Below are 19,237 nucleotides of genomic sequence, written 5' to 3'. Positions count from 1 at the left end.
TACAAATGTCAAATTTCCTCTGCTTGAGAATGTCAAATTTGACCTTTAAAAAAAATTAATTACTCTGAAGACTCTTGACTTTTCGTTTATTTTCTGGGGGGTTAGCCAAGAAGCTCTTTCATCATACACCCATGTGCCAGTGTTACTTTTTAACAAAAACTATAAGGAGTTCCATAATTAATAAGAAAGATAAAATAAATGTGCTACAGATGGAAGTTAGCTAATTTTTGATTAATTAAGAAGAATTCAAATTAATTAAAGGCAAAGTGTGAACATAATTTAATTTTCCTTGGAGGTGATGAAATGGAATTAATTTTATTTCTGGTTACTTTTTAAAAGTTTCCCATGACATTCAAACAAGGTCAAAAGAAAGTGGGGACTAATTTCTTTTCTCTTGTGTTTTTTTTTTCTTTGTGTTTTAGATCGCCTACAAGGCTGATGATAAACACGACGTTGTGGACTACAACTACAACTACCCTGCCACTCTCACTCCTTCCTATCAAACAACAATGAAACTGGTTCCCTTGAAAGATGTAAGTGCCCCTCCAGGAGCATCTTCTCTTATTCCTTGTCCCGTCTTCTTGTGGAGTGATTCTTAAGTAGCAAGATGGAAAGAAACAAGACACAACAGTTCCTAACGGAAGGGATTGAGAAAGGGAACTCTTCCATTAGGAAAGTCCATTCATGCATGTTTGGAAACTCTTAGATTTCCCATGTAAGGTGGGGACAACTCTGGTTTCATCTTGAAAATAACCAGCAGTCAGTTAGAATTTGGTAGAATATGTCTGCCTTTGGGCACCTTTAAAATTACTATTCCTTAACAATGATGAACTTTCTTTTTTTTTTTTAATTTAAAGTTTTGGAGTGTGCTATGTTGAGGGACTAAAGGAAGTAAAATAAAATGGCTGTAAGTTGAGAGGAAGAGGTAATGTTGACTTACTTTTTTTTCTCAAGAGCACTTGGGAAAGTATATGTATTTCTTAATTACTATAGCAGTGATTTTATTTATCTATAGTTCGGCTTGTCCCAGTGAAATAAGTATAATTAATTAAATTTATTATTTTCTGATTATAGGAGTTTTATTATATTTGTTTATTACAGGAAAGTTAGAAAATACAGAAAAGCACAAAGAAAAAGATTAAAGTCATCTGTTTTCTTAAACTGAGTTCATATCATAGTTATTTGTCAGTGATGGTTATCTCAAATTATTGATCTAACCAATCAATAATTTAACAAATAATTCAACATATATTTACTGAATGCCCAGTACTACTTTCCTTCACATTCCTTTGGGATCAGCACGACTCCAGTAGCACTGACTTGGGTTTTGCTCCCGGTAAGTAGGTCTTCACATTGCTCTCCCCTTTGCTTGGAGTGAGAGCAGTGTTGGGTTCAGCTGCGCATCTCCAGTGTTTAGCATGGTTTATAGGACAACAAAGGACAATCAATGGCAAACAATAATTTAATGAATGAAATGGGCTTTTCAAATATATAGTAAAGCAAAGGATGGGAAGTCGAGGACTATAAAGGAAGACTAAGCTTTGCTTCTTCTTTTCCCAGGAAGTTTGGTTGGGTTGACTTATCACTTCACCTTCATGAAACCCAAGGTTACACTTGACTACCTAAGCTACTTCCTTTCCTTTTTTGCTGCATGCATTACCTGGGACTTGAGGACCAGGTATTGAGGACCTCATTAGAATGGGAGTGTGTACTGTGTTCATAGAGCTATTTGAGAGCACAAACTAGAGAGATTCCTACAACTTGGTACTCCCGGTGTGACATGACTCACTATTACATTTGTCTGTGCAAGGCTGTGGATCAAACTATGCACCTGAAATACAGCCTGCTTACCTGGGCAAGTCTAATAGAAGAATGAAACCAGCCTGGGTTAGAAGGATTAATTAGAAGCAGAGGGAGAGTGGGGCGCCTGGGTGGCTCAGTCGTTAAGCGTCTGCCTTCGGCTCAGGTCATGATCCCAGGATCCTGGGATCGAGCCCCGCATCGGGCTCCCCGCTCCGCGGGAGGCCTGCTTCTCCCTCTCCCACTCCCCCTGCTTGTGTTCCTGCTCTCATTGTGTCTCTCTCTGTCAAATAAATAAATAAAATCTTTAAAAAAAAAAAAAAAGAAGCAGAGGGAGATTCTGAACTGGAAGACCAAGAGCCAGATCCAGGTTGCAGAGGTGTTTAGTTTGACCACACAATGTTTAAAAAATAATTGGACCATCATTTAGAGATTTTGGGAGTTCGTATAAAAATTCATATTTTCATCTATTCTAGAAAAATCTAAAAACTCTGGGAACGACAGCTCTAGTTCCCGCATGGAAGCAACTGGCTGGGACTGAGGGGCAGGTGCTAAGTGTTATCTTATCCTTCACCTTCCCTTCCTGGCTTCCGTGTGAATTTGAGTTTATCACCCCTAGTGTGGGGACTTAAATATTCAGGAAGTTTGGGAAACCCATTAGAAGAGCATTTATGGTCTCTGTTGGGTGGCTCTACCCGTGGTCAAATAGCTATGAAATTAAATAAACAAGCACGGGTCTTTAATTAGAGAGCATTCCCTTCAGATGGATTTTATCAGCAGTAATAGCATTAAAATGAGACTCCATCCTCAGCAAAGAGTTCCTTCAGAAAGTAGATTGAAGCAATGGCCAAGCATCTGTGATGTTGCAAGGATGTGATTAATCATGGAGACTATTAATTACGTCCCGCAGAGGAGAGTAATTGTGCTCTGCAACAGATTTAATGCAAAATTATTGGGAAGGAATATGCCTTTTAAAAAATACAGTTTTCATGACATTTTATCATGCACAATTCTAAACTCTAATAGCCTTTTTATTATGAGATGATAATTTCCCCTCTGAGTTAATGCATTAGGAAGCCAGTGCACTCTAATCTCATTAACGGTTAACATTGAAATGACTTTATATTTCCTACTTTTCCTTTATACCCCTTATTCGCAACTCAGAATGTGCAAAAACTTCTGTCATTGAACCATTAACCCAAAAGCACAAAGCGATGCTATTCTTTAGCTCCGAATCCAACAAAATACTCTGTGTCCCAGTGTCAGGAACACTCTGTTTTTCCTAGATCCTGTCCTAGAAATTAATTTGTAAGTCATTTGTTTGTACCCAGGATATATTTCCCTGTCTAAACAGTGGTAGTTTTGGCTACAGGTGATCCCAGGTTCATCTGTAAAATAATAGTTCCAAGCACACGACACTAGCTCTGGCAAACCAGATTGACAGTGTAGAGGGTGAGAGCCACTTTGGGAGGCAGAATGCTAGAATTTGAATCCTGACATTAGCTGGGTGACCTTGGGCCAATCACTTCAGTTCTCTGGGCCTCGGTTTTCACATCGTAAAGTAGGGATAACATGAGTGTCTATCCACAGGGTGGTTGGATTAAATGCATTAAGAGGTGTGAAGCGCCTGAAATAATGCTAGGCACATAGTAATGGTATTGTTTTTAGGCCATGATTATTATTAGCCCATATGGGGGCAGGCGGGAGTGGAGTGAGTACAAGGAAGAGAGGAAGCATAGGTCTATTTCACTTGGGTCACTGGGTTCTAAAAATATTGAACTATTTGTCAGCATTTAGAAATTACAAGACTTGACATAATAATATGGATATTTGGTTTGTTTGGAATCACTGGAAAATCTGATCGCGCTGGGCCCCACATTGTTGCACCCTAACTGTCCCCCAGAGCTGAGTAGCAATGGCTGTCCCTTGCCACAGTCCCCCGCCCCCCAACTCCTTACTACTTCCCCAACAATGAGGTCAAACACTGAGCCCAGACTAGTGCTTCACCGGTAGCCAGCTAGTGGTTTGGCTGGCTGTCACCAACTTTGTGACCTTTGGGCTACAAAGACTCCCTGGGGAGGGCTGTCACCTATGGAGGCAGCAATAAGATAGAATGGCAAAGGCATCAGACTCCAGACAGAAGGGAAGGGTAGTGGAGTGTAGTATCGGGCAGAGCCGGCAGCCGGAGGAGCATGGCCGGAGGCGGGAGGTGGAGGTCTGGGCAGGGATGGCAGTAGGTAGTGGGGATGCAACAAGGGGTCTGTGACGATCTTAGGCATGGCGTAGGCCTAAAGAAGCTGCCACGCTGTGTGGGATACTGGGTGGCATCCTGGGCTTCAGGCAATAAAACAGAGGCATGAAGACTGGGTGTGGGGCGTTCAATGACCCGATTGCTGTGAACAAAGCCAGAGCCTAGCTGATGGAAGGGCGTAGCCTGGAGCCTGTGTTGGGGCGGGGGGGTTGCTCAGGGATCTCCAGGATTGAGTCAGTTTGGGGTCCTGGGAGCAAGGACCCAGCTGAGATATCTACGTGGATGGGGATGTGTCTGGGTTTGCTCACTCTGCGCAGAATGGACGCTGTTTGTTGAAGGAATGAATGAATGAACAAATGAATGAATGATGGGACCACGCAGGCAGAGGTCGTTTGCCATCCACCACCTCATGCTCTTTCTCGTCACTCACCTACATCCCAGCTCCCCTTCCACCTGTGAGGGTGCCTGGGGCCCTCACTCAGCTCCACTCCGCCCCCTCCCCGTATCACCTGCCCTCAAGCCTCACATGTTCCTTTGCCTCTCTGCTCAAGTTCCCATTGTCTCTGCAGCGGCTCTTAGGCATGCTTGGAGGAAAATAAGATGATTGGATGAATATCTTCTCATGGGCAAATGGCTAATAATCCTTGAGTCTCTGAGGGGCAAATTGTACTTTCAAAGGAGAAAAGCCACGAGCCCCCAGTATCTTGAAATAGTGGGAAACCGGAAGTCCGTGCACCAGGCGGTGCTGGAGGCTCACCACCTTCTCTTCTGAACCCACCCACCCTTCTTCTTTCAGGAAAGTGCCCAGCTTCGGGCCCTTTTCTTGGGGACTCTGGCAAGGTGGAAGCGAGGGCCAGGCGGGGCTGGTGTACGGGGTGAAGACATGTGAGACTGTCCTCACACGGGGCCACTGATGTGCCATTGCCTCCCACTTAGACACCGCATCAGTTGGACTTTTTGTCTCATTTTTCTTTCCCTTCTTAAACCTCTTTTCTTTTGAAGTATAAAACATATATAGAAAAGAACATTAAGTATAGACAGGCAGCTTGAATTATTATAAAGCGACCTTGTGCATGTGTTTTTCTTTGGGAACACACCTAGGAATAGAATTGTGGAGACTTGGGGTACGTGTGTGTGCCAAAGCGCCATATTGGTTCCCAAAGTGGCTGTGCCAACCCTCACTTCCACCAGCTGTGTTGTGAGAGTTTCCGCAGCTCCCACATCCTTGCCAGCCCTTGGTATAGTCAGCAGTTCAAATTTTCACTCTTCAGGCAAATGTGGAGGGGTGTCTCATTGCAGTTTTAATATGCATTTTCTCTGGTTCCTAATAATAACAATGTGGATGAGCACCTTTTCCTGTGCTCACTGACAGTTTCGTTGACCTCTTGTGTGCGCTGCCTGTTCAAGTCACTCACTCTTCAACATATCATTTTTGTTTTTAATCTATGGGCTTGGAGTGTCTGTTCGTTTCCAACTGGAATCTTTGGTCCTTTTAGTAATAGGAGAATCACAGCTCTGCTGGGCTTAGGGGTAGGAACTAAGCAAATCTTAAAGAAAGTGCTGGTGACATCTTCTTATGTCCTTTTTTTTTTTTAACCAGGTCAACTACAGGCAAAGCATCAACAAGTTGAAGTACAGCTCTGTGACCAATACCCCTCAGATTATCCAAGCCAAAATCAATGCCCAGCAACTGAGTCATGTAAGTGACCTGCCCTTCCCCAGCCAGGTGTGGGGGACTCAAGTGCTTTGCGGCCCCTGGATACCTGGCTCCCCAAGGGTTTGGCATTCATTAACGGTGACATATGTCTTGTGACAACCACAAGATGACCCCCTTCAATTTAAACTTTTTATTATGGGAAATTCCAAATATATTTAAATGTAGAGAGGATAGTGTAATGAGTCCCCATGTATCCATCATTCGGCTTCAACCTCTATCCACTCATGGCCAGTCTTGCTTCATCTGTATGCCCATCCCCTTCTCCCTCCCTGTTATTTTGAAGAAAATCCCAGAGATTAAATAACATAATCCATCAATATTTTAGGATGCATGTCTAAAAGATAAAAAAATTGAACATGTTTATACAATTTTAATACATCACACCAAAAAACTAATAATAATTCTTGATATCACCAGTGTCCTATTAGCATTTAACATTCCAATGATCTGATAAAATTATAATTTTACAGTTTTACAGTTAGTTTGAATCAGGATCCGAATGAAGTCCATGCTTGTGACTGGTTGATAGGTCTTTAAGATTCTTTTCATCTTTATGTTTTCCTGTTTATCTCTTTTCTTTTCTCGCAAGTGGTTTATTGAAGAAATTGGATTGTTGATCCTGGTATGTTTGCCACAGTCTGAGCTTTGTGTACTGCATCGCAGCGTGCACTTCATGTGTTCCTCTGGCCTCCAAATGTCCTTTAAAATAGTAGTAGTCAGATCTATAGGTTTGATCAGGTTCAGGTTCAATTTTGGGGCAAGGATGCTTTTCAGATGATGCTGTATTTTTCCACTAGGAATCACATAATGTCTGGTTGACTTTTTGTGTGTGACTTAAGGTGGCTTTTTTTTTTCAATGTGGGCAGCCATTTGATAATTACTCTCTGAGTATCTACTCTGTGTATAAGCAAGATGTTCAGCACTGCGGCATGTTAAAAAACAAAACAAAACTAAACAAAACCCAAAAAACAAGTTCTGTACTCTCAAGTGCTTCAAAGGAGAGTTGGTGAAGTAACTGCAGGGAAATCTTTTATAAACTCACAACTCTGAGTGTGCCTTTGAGTTGTTTTAATTTTCATTTGACCTCTTTAATCAGTTAATTTAAAACATTCATAAAATTGCAGGCTTCCTTGTCAAATGCCTTTTCCAGAAACTCCTTCTCAGCTGTGGGCCCAAGGGGAAAGTGAAAAAGAGAGCATTGCCTCCGGAATTCACCTTCTGTCTGTCTAAAAACCTTGCATTTACCCTGTGGGTTTATTTTAAATCCAACAGGTGAATTATCGTGCTGACTATGAGAAAAATAAGTTGAATTACACATTACCACAGGATGTACCTCAGCTGGTGAAGGCCAAAACCAATGCCGAACTATTTAGTGAGGTGAGTGAGCAATGGAGGTGAGAACTTGATGGAGCTTATCTAACCAATGTGAGGATGAGAGCACCAGGCCCAACAACCAGAGGCTATTCTGTTTGTGAGGGATGTTCATCAAAGGAGCTCATCATGTTATGGTTTTGAATTTTGCTGTCTCATGGCATGTGGTCGTTCATTGGGGATAAATTGATCACAGGAATTTAATTCTTATTACGTGAATGTGTGTACAGTATGAGCTGAAACACACACACACCATCTTCATTGTCATCATCATCATTGTCCTAGTGACTTCTGACTGCAGCTTTGCTGTGCGGAGAAAATTTGAGTTATTTTTTAAGATTTTGTTTATTTATGTATTTGAGAGAGAGACTGAGAGAGAGAGCGAGCACGAGCTGTGGGGAGAGGGAGAAGCAGACTCCCCACTGAGCAGGCAGCCTGAACTGGAGCTCGATCCCAGGACCCAGAGATCATGACCTGAACCGAAGGCAGATGCTTAACTGACTGAACCACCCAGGTGCCCTGAAAATTTAAGTTTTAAGGTCAATCTTAACCACTAGATTCTTCCTGGAGTCACAAGAGGGCTGTGGTTAGGCTTCTTATCCTAGATGGGGACAGGAGAAGAAAAAAAGGAGCCACCATTTATTGAATGCCTGCTTTCTGCTGTGCACCGAGATAGGCATCTTACATATGGGATTATCCAATTATCATAACCCTTAGGACCTATTTATGGCAGACACACAGTGGCCTGGTCTTTGGTATCAGAATGCCCTGAGTCAGAAGCTGGCACTGCCATTTTTAAGCTGTGTGACCTACATAAGGTTGTTGATGTCTCTGAGCCTCACAGGCCTAATGCGAAGATTGACGAGTAGAAGGCACTTAGGAAAGGTCAATAACCTGTAGGTGTTGTTACCATGCCAACATCAATAGCTTTTGTCTTTACCAGCTTCGGTTCTGTGTTCATGTTCTATATCCAATTTATCCCCATAGCAAGCCTGAGACAGGTAATAAGAGGTTTTTTGTTATTGTTTTGTTTTCTTTCTTTTTTGCAAATGGCAAAGTAAGGCTGAGAGAGGTAATGTGTTTGCCCAAGGTCTCATGATCAGGAAACAACACAGCCAGATGGACTCATGACTCTTCTCTTTGTTCTGTCCCATCACCTCTGCCCTGCATGGCCCCATAGCTCAGGAATCAATGCACTGTCTCAGGAATTGCTATGACCATTTTGGCAATAATGGCCAAGATTCTGGTCTGCAAACAGATGAAGAAACCAGTTTTGTTGCCGTTGTTGCTTTGTTGTTGTTGTTGTTTGGGGGGGGCAGAGGGAGAGAGAGAGTATCTTAAGCAGGCTCCACGCTCAGCGCGGAGCCCGGTCTCGTGACCCAGAGATCATGAGCTGAGTCAAAGCCAAGAGTCCGATGCTTAACTGACTGGGCCACCCAGGGGCCCCTCATGTTGTTCTTTTAAATGTCTTTTTAGGGGCGCCTGGGTGGCTCAGCTGTTAAGCGTCTGCCTTTGGCTCAGGTCATGATTCCAGGGTCCTGGGATCGGCCCTGCATCAGGCTCCCTGCTCAGTGGGAAGCCTGCTTCCCTCTCTGCCGCTCCCCCTGCTTGTGTTCCTTCTCTTGCTGTGTCTCTCTCTGTCAAATAAATAAATAAAATCTTTAAAAAAAATGTCTTTTTAAACTTCGGGCAGGAATATGGATCCTGACTCCTATTCACCCGTGTTTCTGTTTGTCAGGTTAAGTACAAAGAAAGCTGGGAGAAGGCCAAGGGGAAAGGATTTGAGATGAAGCTGGATGCTATTTCTCTGCTGGCGGCCAAAGCCTCTGGAGAGCTTGCTAGCAATGTAGGTTTCTTCTCATTAACTCAGAAATGCATAAGAAGTGGTTCCCATAAAAATGTCAGTGGTCCTGCGGAAAAAAATAATGACTGCTTATGTTGTAAACATCCCACGACTTTAATCTTCTTCTGGGTTCCTGAAAGACTGGGAGATTGTTTTCAGAATTGTTCCCGTTGCCTTGTGAATACCAGAGCCCCTGAGGTGGCAAAGTTTCTCTTCCCCTCACCGTAGACTTTCTTCTTTCTCTCAAGATTAAATATAAAGAAGAGTATGAGAAAACGAAAGGCAAAGTCATGGGCACTACAGACTCGAGGCTTCTGCACTCTCTGCAGGTGGCCAAGATGAGTAGTGAGGTAAACTCTTTCCTGTCCCTCAACCCTTTCCTCAGACTTGTGCTGCTTTAAAAGTCCTTCCAGGGCCTACTTTGCCTGGGATCTTTTGATTGACTCCCACCTATACTTTCTCTCCTGGCTTGAGCAAGAAGTTTGTTCACTTTCTTTATTTAGCCAAAGTGTACTGTTCTTTCAAAGTAAATGAGGAGTGTGGGCCCGAAGTGTGACCGGTATCTACGGCTCAAGGTACAAAGGTGTCCGTCCACCTGTATTATTCCACAGACATTTACCAAGCAACTACTACGAGCAAGATCCTGTGTAAGACACCAGGGCTGTAGGAATGAACAACACATAACAGGTTCCTCCCCAGGGGGGCTTATTTCTATGGGGAGAGTCAGACACTAAGCATCCTGCTTGTTGTGGCAGTGTCCCGGCTGAGTCCTGTGGCTGCAACACACTTGATATCCAAAATAGTTGGCAAACAACTGGGGCATCCAAACTCCAACCAATCAAAATGACGCTGCTTGTAAACAACTGTAATGGCTGGAGATTAACCCTGCTAAATGTCACTTACCGAAATCCTTTGGGGGAAGGACAGACTTGGTTTCAGATCAGGTCTTCCCTGCCAATGTTGAGCAGGCCAAAAGGACACATGAGCATTGAGTTTCTGCTTTACAATTGCTGCTTCCAGTTAGGAGGCCAGCTTATGCTGCTCCCGTGGTACAGCCAGATATAATTACCTGATGAGTCATTTAGGAGCCATGGTTTGACTAGAATAAGAGAGTTGGCATCTGGGTTGCCATTTTGGATGTGCCTATGAAACAAGTACGATGACGTGCATAATCATGAAATATACTGAGACATTGAGAATTCGGCTTCTTCTTAGACAGAAAACAAAATGATACTTCTTATTTGCAGTTGGAGCAATTGGGGCCAAAAAGATTGTGTCTTGCTCAAAGTCATATAGTAGTCAGTGATAAAGGTGGAGGGGTAGCATTAGATCCTAGGACTCTTGCTTACTGGCATCATACTGCTTCTATTATAGCATGCCACCTTCCCCCCCACACATACCACCATCACCACCATCATCAGTATTACCACCACCATTGCCACCATCATCACCATCACCACCATCATCACTATCACCACCACCATCACCACTGTCATCATCACCACCATCACCACCATCACCACCGTCATCACTATCACCACCACTGTCACTATCATCATCACTATCACCACCATCATCACCACCATCACCATCACCACCATCATCACCATCATCACTATCACCACCAGCATCACCACCATCACCACCATCACCACCATCATCACTATCACCACCACCATCACTATCACCACCATCATCACCACCATCACCACCATCTCCACCATCTCCACCATCACCACCATCACCACCATCACCACCATCATCACTATCACCACCACCATCACCACCATCATCACTATCACCACCATCACCATCACCACCATCATCACTATCTCCACCATCACCATCATTACCACCATCATCACTATTATCACCATCACCACCATCGTCATTGCCATCCTCACTGTGAACATTTATTAGGTGTTTGCTATATGCCAGTCCCTGTACTAAGCAGATTTCAGCTACTATTTTGCTTGCTTATCACAGTAGTCCCCTGAGGAACATGAGCACTTAGAGAGGTGATGTAACTTTCCAGAGGTCATTCAACTGGCAAGGGGTAGACCAGCTTGAACTCAGGCTGATCTGGCTCTGGAGCCCAAGGTTTGTTATTCTGCCTCTTAAGGAGTCTACAGAAACCTTGGATAGAAACTTCTCCTCCTGGATCAGCCAGATAAAAAGATTTAATATTGGTGAGAGGCATTCTTCCTAGAGACAAAGGAGTGTGGAACTATAGCTCCCCAACACCACCCCCTTCTAGAGCCAGAAATTGGGTCACACCTTTCGGACAGATAAGTGGCATTGCCAATTCCTCACAAAAGCCCGGGCTTCTTTCCTGTGTTGTAAGCCACTTCTGCAACGGCAGACTTCAAGTAATGGGCCTTGTTGATACATTCAAGGTTGAATACAAGAAAGGCTTTGAGGAGAGTAAGACCCACTTTCACCTACCCATGGATATGGTACACATCAAGCATGCTAAGAAGGCCCAAGCTCTGGCCAGCGACCTGGACTACAGGACAAAGCTGCATGAATACACCATACTGCCTGAAGATATGAAGACTCAGTGGGCCAAGAAAGCTTATGGGCTCCAGAGTGAGGTGAGCTCTCCCTCACTGCCAGGTCTCATGCATCTCCTGCAGTTGGGTGCAGTGACACTGTGAGGGTGATTTGGAACCTGCGTATGAATCTATTACATAACTCGGAGGTCTAGGAAGAACTGCTGAGAGGTGCTGGGCCCAGGGAGGATGGGTGGGGAGGGAGAGTTATAGATAGAAGTCGAGACAATGGAGGCTAGAGGGTGAAGGACTGGGGCTCTGAGCTATTGCCAAAGTCAAGATCTGCTGATAATGGCAATGGGGAGAAGCAAGTGTTGAATACGGCAAGTAAATCTCAGAAATTTAGTAGGTTGGTAGATTAGATTTTTGGTGAGAAAGTCTGAAAAGCCCTCTTTTTGGTCGGTTGTGGGGTTTCAGCACTGAGGCAGAACATGCTCTGCTGGTTACAAGGTGGGGCCCAGGGGCTTCACCCCTAAGGAGATTGCTGTGCCTGATTATAAAAGAGTGGGGGGGGGCAGTTCTTTTAGGAAAACAAAGGCAAGAGCAAGGGTTTCCCTAAGTCTCCCAACACCTTTGCCCCATCTGCATCCCTGCGTCCCATTATAGCTTGGGTTTTCTCTTGCAGCTGCAGTACAAGGCCGACCTGGCATGGATGAAAGGAGTCGGGTGGCTGACGGAGGGGAGTCTCAATCTGGAACAGGCCAAGAAGGCTGGACAGCTGGTCAGCGAGGTAACCCGAGCTCAGGCCCTGGCTTCCAGTGGTTCTCAGCCCACGAGTCCCCGTGAGCCATTTTTCCCTCTGCTTCCCCCTCCCCAACCCCCATGCTTTTTTGAGCCTGACCCAGAGGAGTCCTTTTTCATTTTTGCACCTGCAGTGCACCCTGGTTAGTCTTCCACACCCTTACCCATCCCGGGGAGGTGTCTGCAAGAAGCCTACCGATTTACATAGAGTAGCAGCGGCATCCAAGGGAAAATTCAGAAGGGTTGTCACACACAGTCGATGAGCATGAAGGGAAATGTGTTTGTCATGGGAGGCGTGTGTGATTGCTCCTGAATCAGAGAGCCTGATGTCCGGAGGTCGGCGTTCACATGATGCCTGTGCCTTAAACTCGCTGCAGACTTTGGGCAAGTCCCTCGAGCCTTCTGATCTTCTTCCTCCTGGGTGAAACAGAGAATGTTACAGAGTCCCTGTGGCTCCAAGCCTCAGCTTCTCTTTACACCATGTAACGCTGGCTTGGGCAGCAGGCGGAGGAGGATTTTGGAAGGGCATTTCATGTGGAAGTGTGATTATTGCAGGAGCTCTGTTTGGGATCTTCAAAGGGAACTCTTGTTTCAGGATCAGGAAGGCTGAGTCAGCATCCCTCTTGCAAATGGCAATTATAGTGATAATGTAGCTGACCTCTGTGGGCTGATGATAATTATGCAATCGTCGCTGTCATTGATTTGACCGTTTTGAGTGTGTTACATACATACTGCTCATTTATGGCTCACAACCGCCCTATGTGAGGAGACACTTATTACCCTATTAATATCTTCTTTTTCATGAGGAAAAGAGAGACTGAGAGTCACATTTCGAGTAGGTAGCAGAGCTGGGATCTGTCTCTGTGTGTGCGGCCCGAGGCCCCAGCTCCTGCCCACAAAGTGGTCTTGCATCCCCAAAGCACGTTTTGTAAATTATTCTTATTTTTCCACTGCTCCTCCTTCTCTCAGACACAGACACACTTAAGGTTAGAATATAGAAATAAAGAAGGTAGAGAAAAGTGAACGACGTTTTACGGTTCCTATTACTTAGTTTCTTTTCAGGCCTGCTAAACTCCAGGAGGAGTAAACAAAGCCCCATTTGTCTTGGGTAAAGATTTGGTGAGGAAACCTAACCGACTGACCTCCATCCTTAGGAGTTCCCATCTCTGTCTGACTTCCTGTGCCTACTAATTATTAAGCTCCTCAAGGGCCAGGAAGACAGCATCCTCTTTGCCTGTTTTATATTTCTGTTGTGCCCTGTAGAGGGTGGGTTCTTGGCTCTTCGGTAAGTTCTTAGGATTTGACCAAGGCAGAGTCTGGAATTATCGGGAATTTCCAACCATGGAAAGGTAATGCAACTTCCTTCAATTTTGTGGTGAAGGAGTTTTCCCATTCAACACACTGGAACGAGAGAGGAAAATTACAAATCTCTTTGGAATATTGTCTCTGGAATTTTTTTTTTTCCTCAAGGGAGGACATTTGGAGGCTTTAATATTCCAAACCCTATTTTGGGTTCAGTTGGTATCTGTGACCCTCTTGCTGACAGCACAGGGGTTTTGCTCCTCTCTGCTCTCCCTGCCACGTGAAGCTTTAGCTTCAGTCAGCCATGTTCAGCTGCCGCCTTTCCCATCAACTTTGGCACCTCCTATGGAAAAGCCAGCAGAGCTAACCTCCGGGAAGGACAAGAAGTCCCTGTGGGGAGACAGAATTAGCACATTTGAAATTTTGCCAGTCACTTTGTGGCTGGGAGGCAGGGGCACCAGGAAGACAGGACCTCAGTGATCACGAAGAAACTGTGGGGGTGAATCCCACCTGGCCGCCAGCCTCCTCCGGTGCGCAGCTCCTGGGGTTTCCTCTCCCTAGAGCATAGATGGTCATACTGTGCATGATGGTGATGTGAACACTCCCCATGTCCTCGGACTCCCCTTGTGGAAAGCAGAGCCCTGAAGCCTCCGCTCCGCCCCACAGTGGGGCAGCTGCTATTTTTTGTACCATTGTGGTGGGAGTGGCTCCGGGGATTAAGTGATGTGCCCAAGGTCATGAAGCTGGAAAGAGGAGGAGGCGAGGTTTGGCCTCCATCTTCCTGGTTGTAAAGTCCAAGTTCCCTTTGCCTCACTTTCCTATGCCAGGTCTCAATTTATAAAATTGGATGCATCCCAGGGCACAAAGTGGAGTATAGGGTTTAGTGAGGGGAGAAATTCAGGTCCTCATTCAGGAGCAGCACCTAGGAGAAGCTCCCCAGAGCAGGCTGTCTTAGGTCTGTGGGGTCCCGATTAAGCTGCAGGCCCAGCTGGAGGATTCCCCCCGCCGAGAAGATGGGGGAGTCACTGAGAGTGCGCGTGTGGATGTAAGCACAAGTGTGGTGGTGGGGACAGCCAAAATCCAAATGCCACAGGGATCCTTTTCTTTGGAAACAGAAAAACTACCGGCAGAGGGTGGATGAGCTGAAGTTCACCAGTGTGGCCGACAGCTCCCAGATGGAGCACGCCAAGAGGAGCCAGGAGCTGCAGAGCGGGGTGAGTCCTGAGCTGCCCCATCCCCACCATGCAGCTGTGCCTCCGGCAGGGCATCTCTGGGACAAAGCAGATGCTGCCCAGGCACGATCCAGGACCCAGTGAGCCTTTGCTTTCGACAGGCTGGGCCTGACTTTCCCAGGGCCTCCAGGCTGTCTCCGGAAGCTGGACCCCTGCTCCCCCTGCCTCACCCACTTCCCTTCTCTGCTGATTGTGAGGTTCAGATGCCTACTGACATTCTTCCTTTCTGGCTTTCAGGGTTGCCCACTCCCTTCTTTCTCCCTCTCGTCTCTCTCATCAAAGACTCCATAATTCTGCAGCCCGTAGAGAAGTATCTTTGAGGCGGGTCACCTGAGCTCAGATCTGGGTAGCACGACAGTGAAACAGCACGTGCCTTATTTACACATCAGCGCTCGGCACTCCCTGTGCCCCTGCACCAAGCAGGTGCCGGAGTTGTTACAATGGGGCCAGGACCTCCCTGGCCTTCCTTCCTAAAGGTCCAGGTACACTCGCCAGAGAGGGTGCCATCAGCAGAGCTCAGAGTCGGCAGATAGCTGCTGTTTGGGGGGGTGGGGAGGAGAGGAGAGAGAGAAAGAGCAGAGTGGTAAGTTTTCCGTAGAGTAGATGCTCACCAACGCTGTCTTTCGGGTCACTGAACAGTGACACTGACACTTTCCGGGTGTCAGTACCCATGAATGCATTGGGATTGATGGTGGGGATGCCAGCGACAGTGTAGGCTTCTTATTTTTCTCATTTGGGGAGTCTGTGCTCATCCGAGCCCTCTGGGGGGTCATTTCCTGTGGCCGTGGACAGCATAGATGGGAACAGCTTGGGCAGGTTATCATGGGAGAAGTATGGGGACAGAGACCTTGGAGGTCTTCTCAGGTTTGTCCCCCGGCCACATTCTTCTCTCAGCTCTTCACGCTTCACCCCTCCTTTACTGGATTCTGCTGGCCAGCGTCTGGTCTGGGCAGTTTTGTAATGGACTGCCTGTGCAGGTCACAGAAACGCCAAGCAGATCTGAAGACACAGCAGTGATGCCAACCCGCCCCCCGCAACCTGCTCCTGACCCAGTGCTCTCTCCCAACAGGTGGCCTACAAGGCAGGAAACGAGCAGTCTGTCCATCAGTACAGCATCAGCAAAGATGAGCCTCTCTTCTTACAGGCCCGAGCCAACGCTGCCAATCTCAGTGAGGTATGGCAAGAGGGAGGGGGCAGCCGTAGGCTCTGCTTCCCCGTGTAGGCGCCCGGGCGACAAAGCCCACCCGCCATATTGGTGTGTCAACTGAGGTTCCGTTCAGTCTGGTCCGTCCAGCAGAACTTGTTCCTGGCCAGTTTTTTGGGGGGGAGGGGTGGGAAGGCCCACCTTTCCTAGGAATGAGCTGGCGGGAGACTTGAACCACTGAGAATATAACAGGGTAGGAGGTGGTGGTGATTCTTGGGTCATAGTTAGAAAAGCATTAGAGTATTGATAGAAGGAAGTGAGAGTTTCAGGTGTTCGCTCCACACTGCTTGGGTTTGATCCTCGGGTCTACCACTTACTAGGTGTGTGACCTTGGGCAAATTCTTTGCACTCAATTGTCCCATTGGTAAAATCAGGGTCATACTAGTCCCTGTGTCATTGGGTTGTCACGAGGCTTCAGTGAGCTAATACACAGAAAGAACTGGAAGGAGTGTGCACAATGTAGCTATTACTCCTAGACACAAAAGCATGCATGGTCCCAACTTCCTCCTTTCTGTCTTCTAGGAGGGACCTTCCTTAGCTCTCCCACTCAGCAACCAGTCTTTGGAGTCCTGGTCTGAGTAATAGAGGGGAGAATTAGAAGGAGCAACAGAGGCTAAATTGATTCACACACATAGAGAGGGAGACTGGCTGAAGAAAGAACTTGAAATCTGCAGGTGGGGGCAGGACAGGAAATGGGAGGAGCAAGGACAGACCTAGGGGGACTAGAGGCTGGGGGCAGGAAGACAAAGGAAGGTAGTAGCTGTAAATACAGCAGCAGCTGGGCCTGAGGGGGGGCGGCGGTGTGGGTGGGCAGAGGTAGGGAACAGACCTTTCGGAAGTGTTGCTGTATATTTTGCAATGTTATTCCACCGCGGGCATGTGTTTGAGACCTCCATGAAGACTCTATTTTTCAAGGCCTCCAGAGTTTGAATTCTCCTTCTTTTGAGTGAAGCCCTGTGTATCAGGAGGCCTTGAGGCAGGAACAAGGAGGTCCGGTGGTATGCGGGGTACCGGGTTGCCGTGGGGGGGCACGATCAGTGTTGGCCTCCGAGAGAGAGCATTACAGCAGCTAGGGAAGCCCTCCCACAGGAGGGTGATCTCTTCTCTCCTACCTCTCCTCAGAAACTGTATAAGAGCGGCTGGGAAAACCACAAGGCAAAAGGGTTTGAATTGCGTCTTGACTCCTTGGCCTTCCTGGCAGCCAAAGCCAACAGGGACCTGGCCAGCGAGGTGAGTCGGTGCTCAGTGAATGCTGTGGGAGAGCCAGCCAGAGAGGAGGGTCTGCACAGGCTCTTCAGCTCTCTGAGCCTCAGGGTCCAATCTGTGAAGCGGGGCCAGAGGTGACCACTTTGCAATGAGACCACCACGTGAGTGCCCAGCACACTGCTTGCCACACATTGGTTTTCGGTGGGTGAAAGCATGACTAATCATCTGAATGGCTTATTTGACAGATTAATTGATGCCCAGAGACTTTCCAGGACTATCTAAGGATGTTGTGGCCGGTCACCGACTAAGAGTACAGGCTCTGGTGGCAGGTGGACCTTGGATAAAATCCTCGCTCCATCCCATTAGCATTGTGACTCTGGGAAGACTGTGTCACCTTTCAAAATCTCCATTAACTCATTGGTAAATTGGCAGTTGCAAAGTGGTTATGAGGAAAGGAAACGATTTCATGCGTCCCGAGTTTCCGCCGTCCAAAGCCATCTGGTGGGAGTCTGATGGGAGCTAAGAAGCCTAAGCCAGAACGTAAGGCCAAGTCCGCTCACTTCATCAAGACAGTCTGGCTTCAAAATAGATGCATACACATAAATATACTTCTCTCTATAAATATATGGAGATATCAGCTGGACTAAACAGTGGCTTGGTGACACAGTCGATTTACCTTCTGGCGTAAGCTCCTTATCTCCTCACGTGTAAAAGCTCACCAACCAGCGCTGGTCTGCAGACGTGCTCTGAGAGGCCCGGGGGTGTGGATGCTCACCTTACAGTAAGTGGTCAATACATGGTGGCAGGTATTGATACCATTGTAGTTGGCACAGAGGACAGCAGAGCCCAGGTCTCCTGATAATGTTGAAAAGGATGCCCCACGGTGGTGTCCTGTTACAGTTTTTAAAGTATTTCCATATTTATTTTTTTCTTCTGATCCTCATTGCTCTTGGCTTCGTGTCTTTTTCCAAGCTGGCATGCTCCCTGTGCTCCTGAATATTTCTATGTACCCCGGTTTTATAATTTGAGCCCCTTTCTCAAATGGCTATCATATGATGGCTATTCTGTGGCTTTTTCATTTCATGACTACTTTTTATTTATGATGTTTTCACTATTCCCAGAAAGGTATTTAAAATGACTTTCATGAAAGCAACAGGCCGCTTAAAAATAAGCCAGAAAAAATGAGGTCGAATAGTAGAGACAAGAGACAGAATGTCACCAGGAACCTGGGAAAAGACTGTAGTATAGCTGAGCATTCAGTTTCGCTCTGAGCTGACTGGCAGCTGAGGTGAAAAGGGAAATGAGTAAGATTTTATTTCATTGTTTGATTTCATTGTTCAAGGGCAAACCCTTTATGACACTAATTCTAATAACATTCTGTTGTATGGCTTTGTTTGAACTTCCGTGCCTTGGGTTTGAAAGCAAACAATGCCTTTAGGAGATGCTAAGGTACTCCGCTCTCTTCCTCCCATTCAGGTGAAGTACAAGGAAGATTATGAGAGGTCCAGAGGGAAGCTCATTGGGGCGAAGGACGCCCAGGGGGATTCACAAATGAGCCACTCGCTGCAAATGTCCAAGCTGCAGAGTGAACTCGAGTACAAGAAGGGGTTCGAGGACACCAGATCCCAGTGCCACATCTCCCTGGACATGATCCACCTCATGCACGCCCGCAAGGCCCAGCATTTAGCCACAGACATCGGCTACAAGACAGCATCTCATCAGTTTACCGCTCTGCCCACTGACATGAAGGTGGAATGGGCCAAGAAGGCGTACGGTTTACAGAGCGACGTAAGCTGTGTGTGTACACTTGTGTGCTAGCATCCCGGGGAGCGTTTGCCTGAGCCTCCCCAGTAGATACATGTAGATACCTGTTTCTGGATCCCAGGGCGGACCCATCTTTGCTTTCCTGGTGGTTTGACTTTTATTTGAACTCTGCCCACTTTAGATTCTATACCACCACCCAGAAAATCACAGAGCGACTTTTTTCTTCTGGGGATTTGCTCTACCTATGTCTTCCC

The 19,237-nt window shown here is 46.5% G+C and overlaps 1 protein-coding gene across 8 annotated transcripts in view; it reads left to right on the top strand.

Moving 5' to 3' along the window:
* The window catches only part of LOC113921442 (nebulin related anchoring protein), a 70,323-nt gene that overhangs the window by 20,514 nt on the left and 30,572 nt on the right, over positions 1 to 19,237 (top strand). For 7 of the 8 annotated variants that reach the window (XM_027592151.2, XM_027592133.2, XM_027592123.2 and 4 more), the window contains exons 14-24: positions 423 to 533; positions 5,652 to 5,750; positions 7,041 to 7,145; positions 8,878 to 8,985; positions 9,231 to 9,332; positions 11,379 to 11,576; positions 12,160 to 12,264; positions 14,693 to 14,791; positions 15,879 to 15,983; positions 17,136 to 17,243; positions 18,696 to 19,007. In XM_027592151.2, coding sequence (XP_027447952.2) covers positions 423 to 533; positions 5,652 to 5,750; positions 7,041 to 7,145; positions 8,878 to 8,985; positions 9,231 to 9,332; positions 11,379 to 11,576; positions 12,160 to 12,264; positions 14,693 to 14,791; positions 15,879 to 15,983; positions 17,136 to 17,243; positions 18,696 to 19,007 — 1,452 coding nt within the window. The remainder of the gene's footprint in view (positions 1 to 422; positions 534 to 5,651; positions 5,751 to 7,040; positions 7,146 to 8,877; positions 8,986 to 9,230; positions 9,333 to 11,378; positions 11,577 to 12,159; positions 12,265 to 14,692; positions 14,792 to 15,878; positions 15,984 to 17,135; positions 17,244 to 18,695; positions 19,008 to 19,237) is intronic. The other variant, XM_027592116.2, reaches the window with a different exon arrangement.

This window comes from Zalophus californianus, chromosome 15 (genome assembly GCF_009762305.2).
Source record: "Zalophus californianus isolate mZalCal1 chromosome 15, mZalCal1.pri.v2, whole genome shotgun sequence".
Lineage (NCBI taxonomy): Eukaryota > Metazoa > Chordata > Mammalia > Carnivora > Otariidae > Zalophus > Zalophus californianus.
The sequence above is the reverse complement of the archived record's forward strand: the minus strand, read 5'-3'. Positions and strand labels throughout refer to the sequence as shown.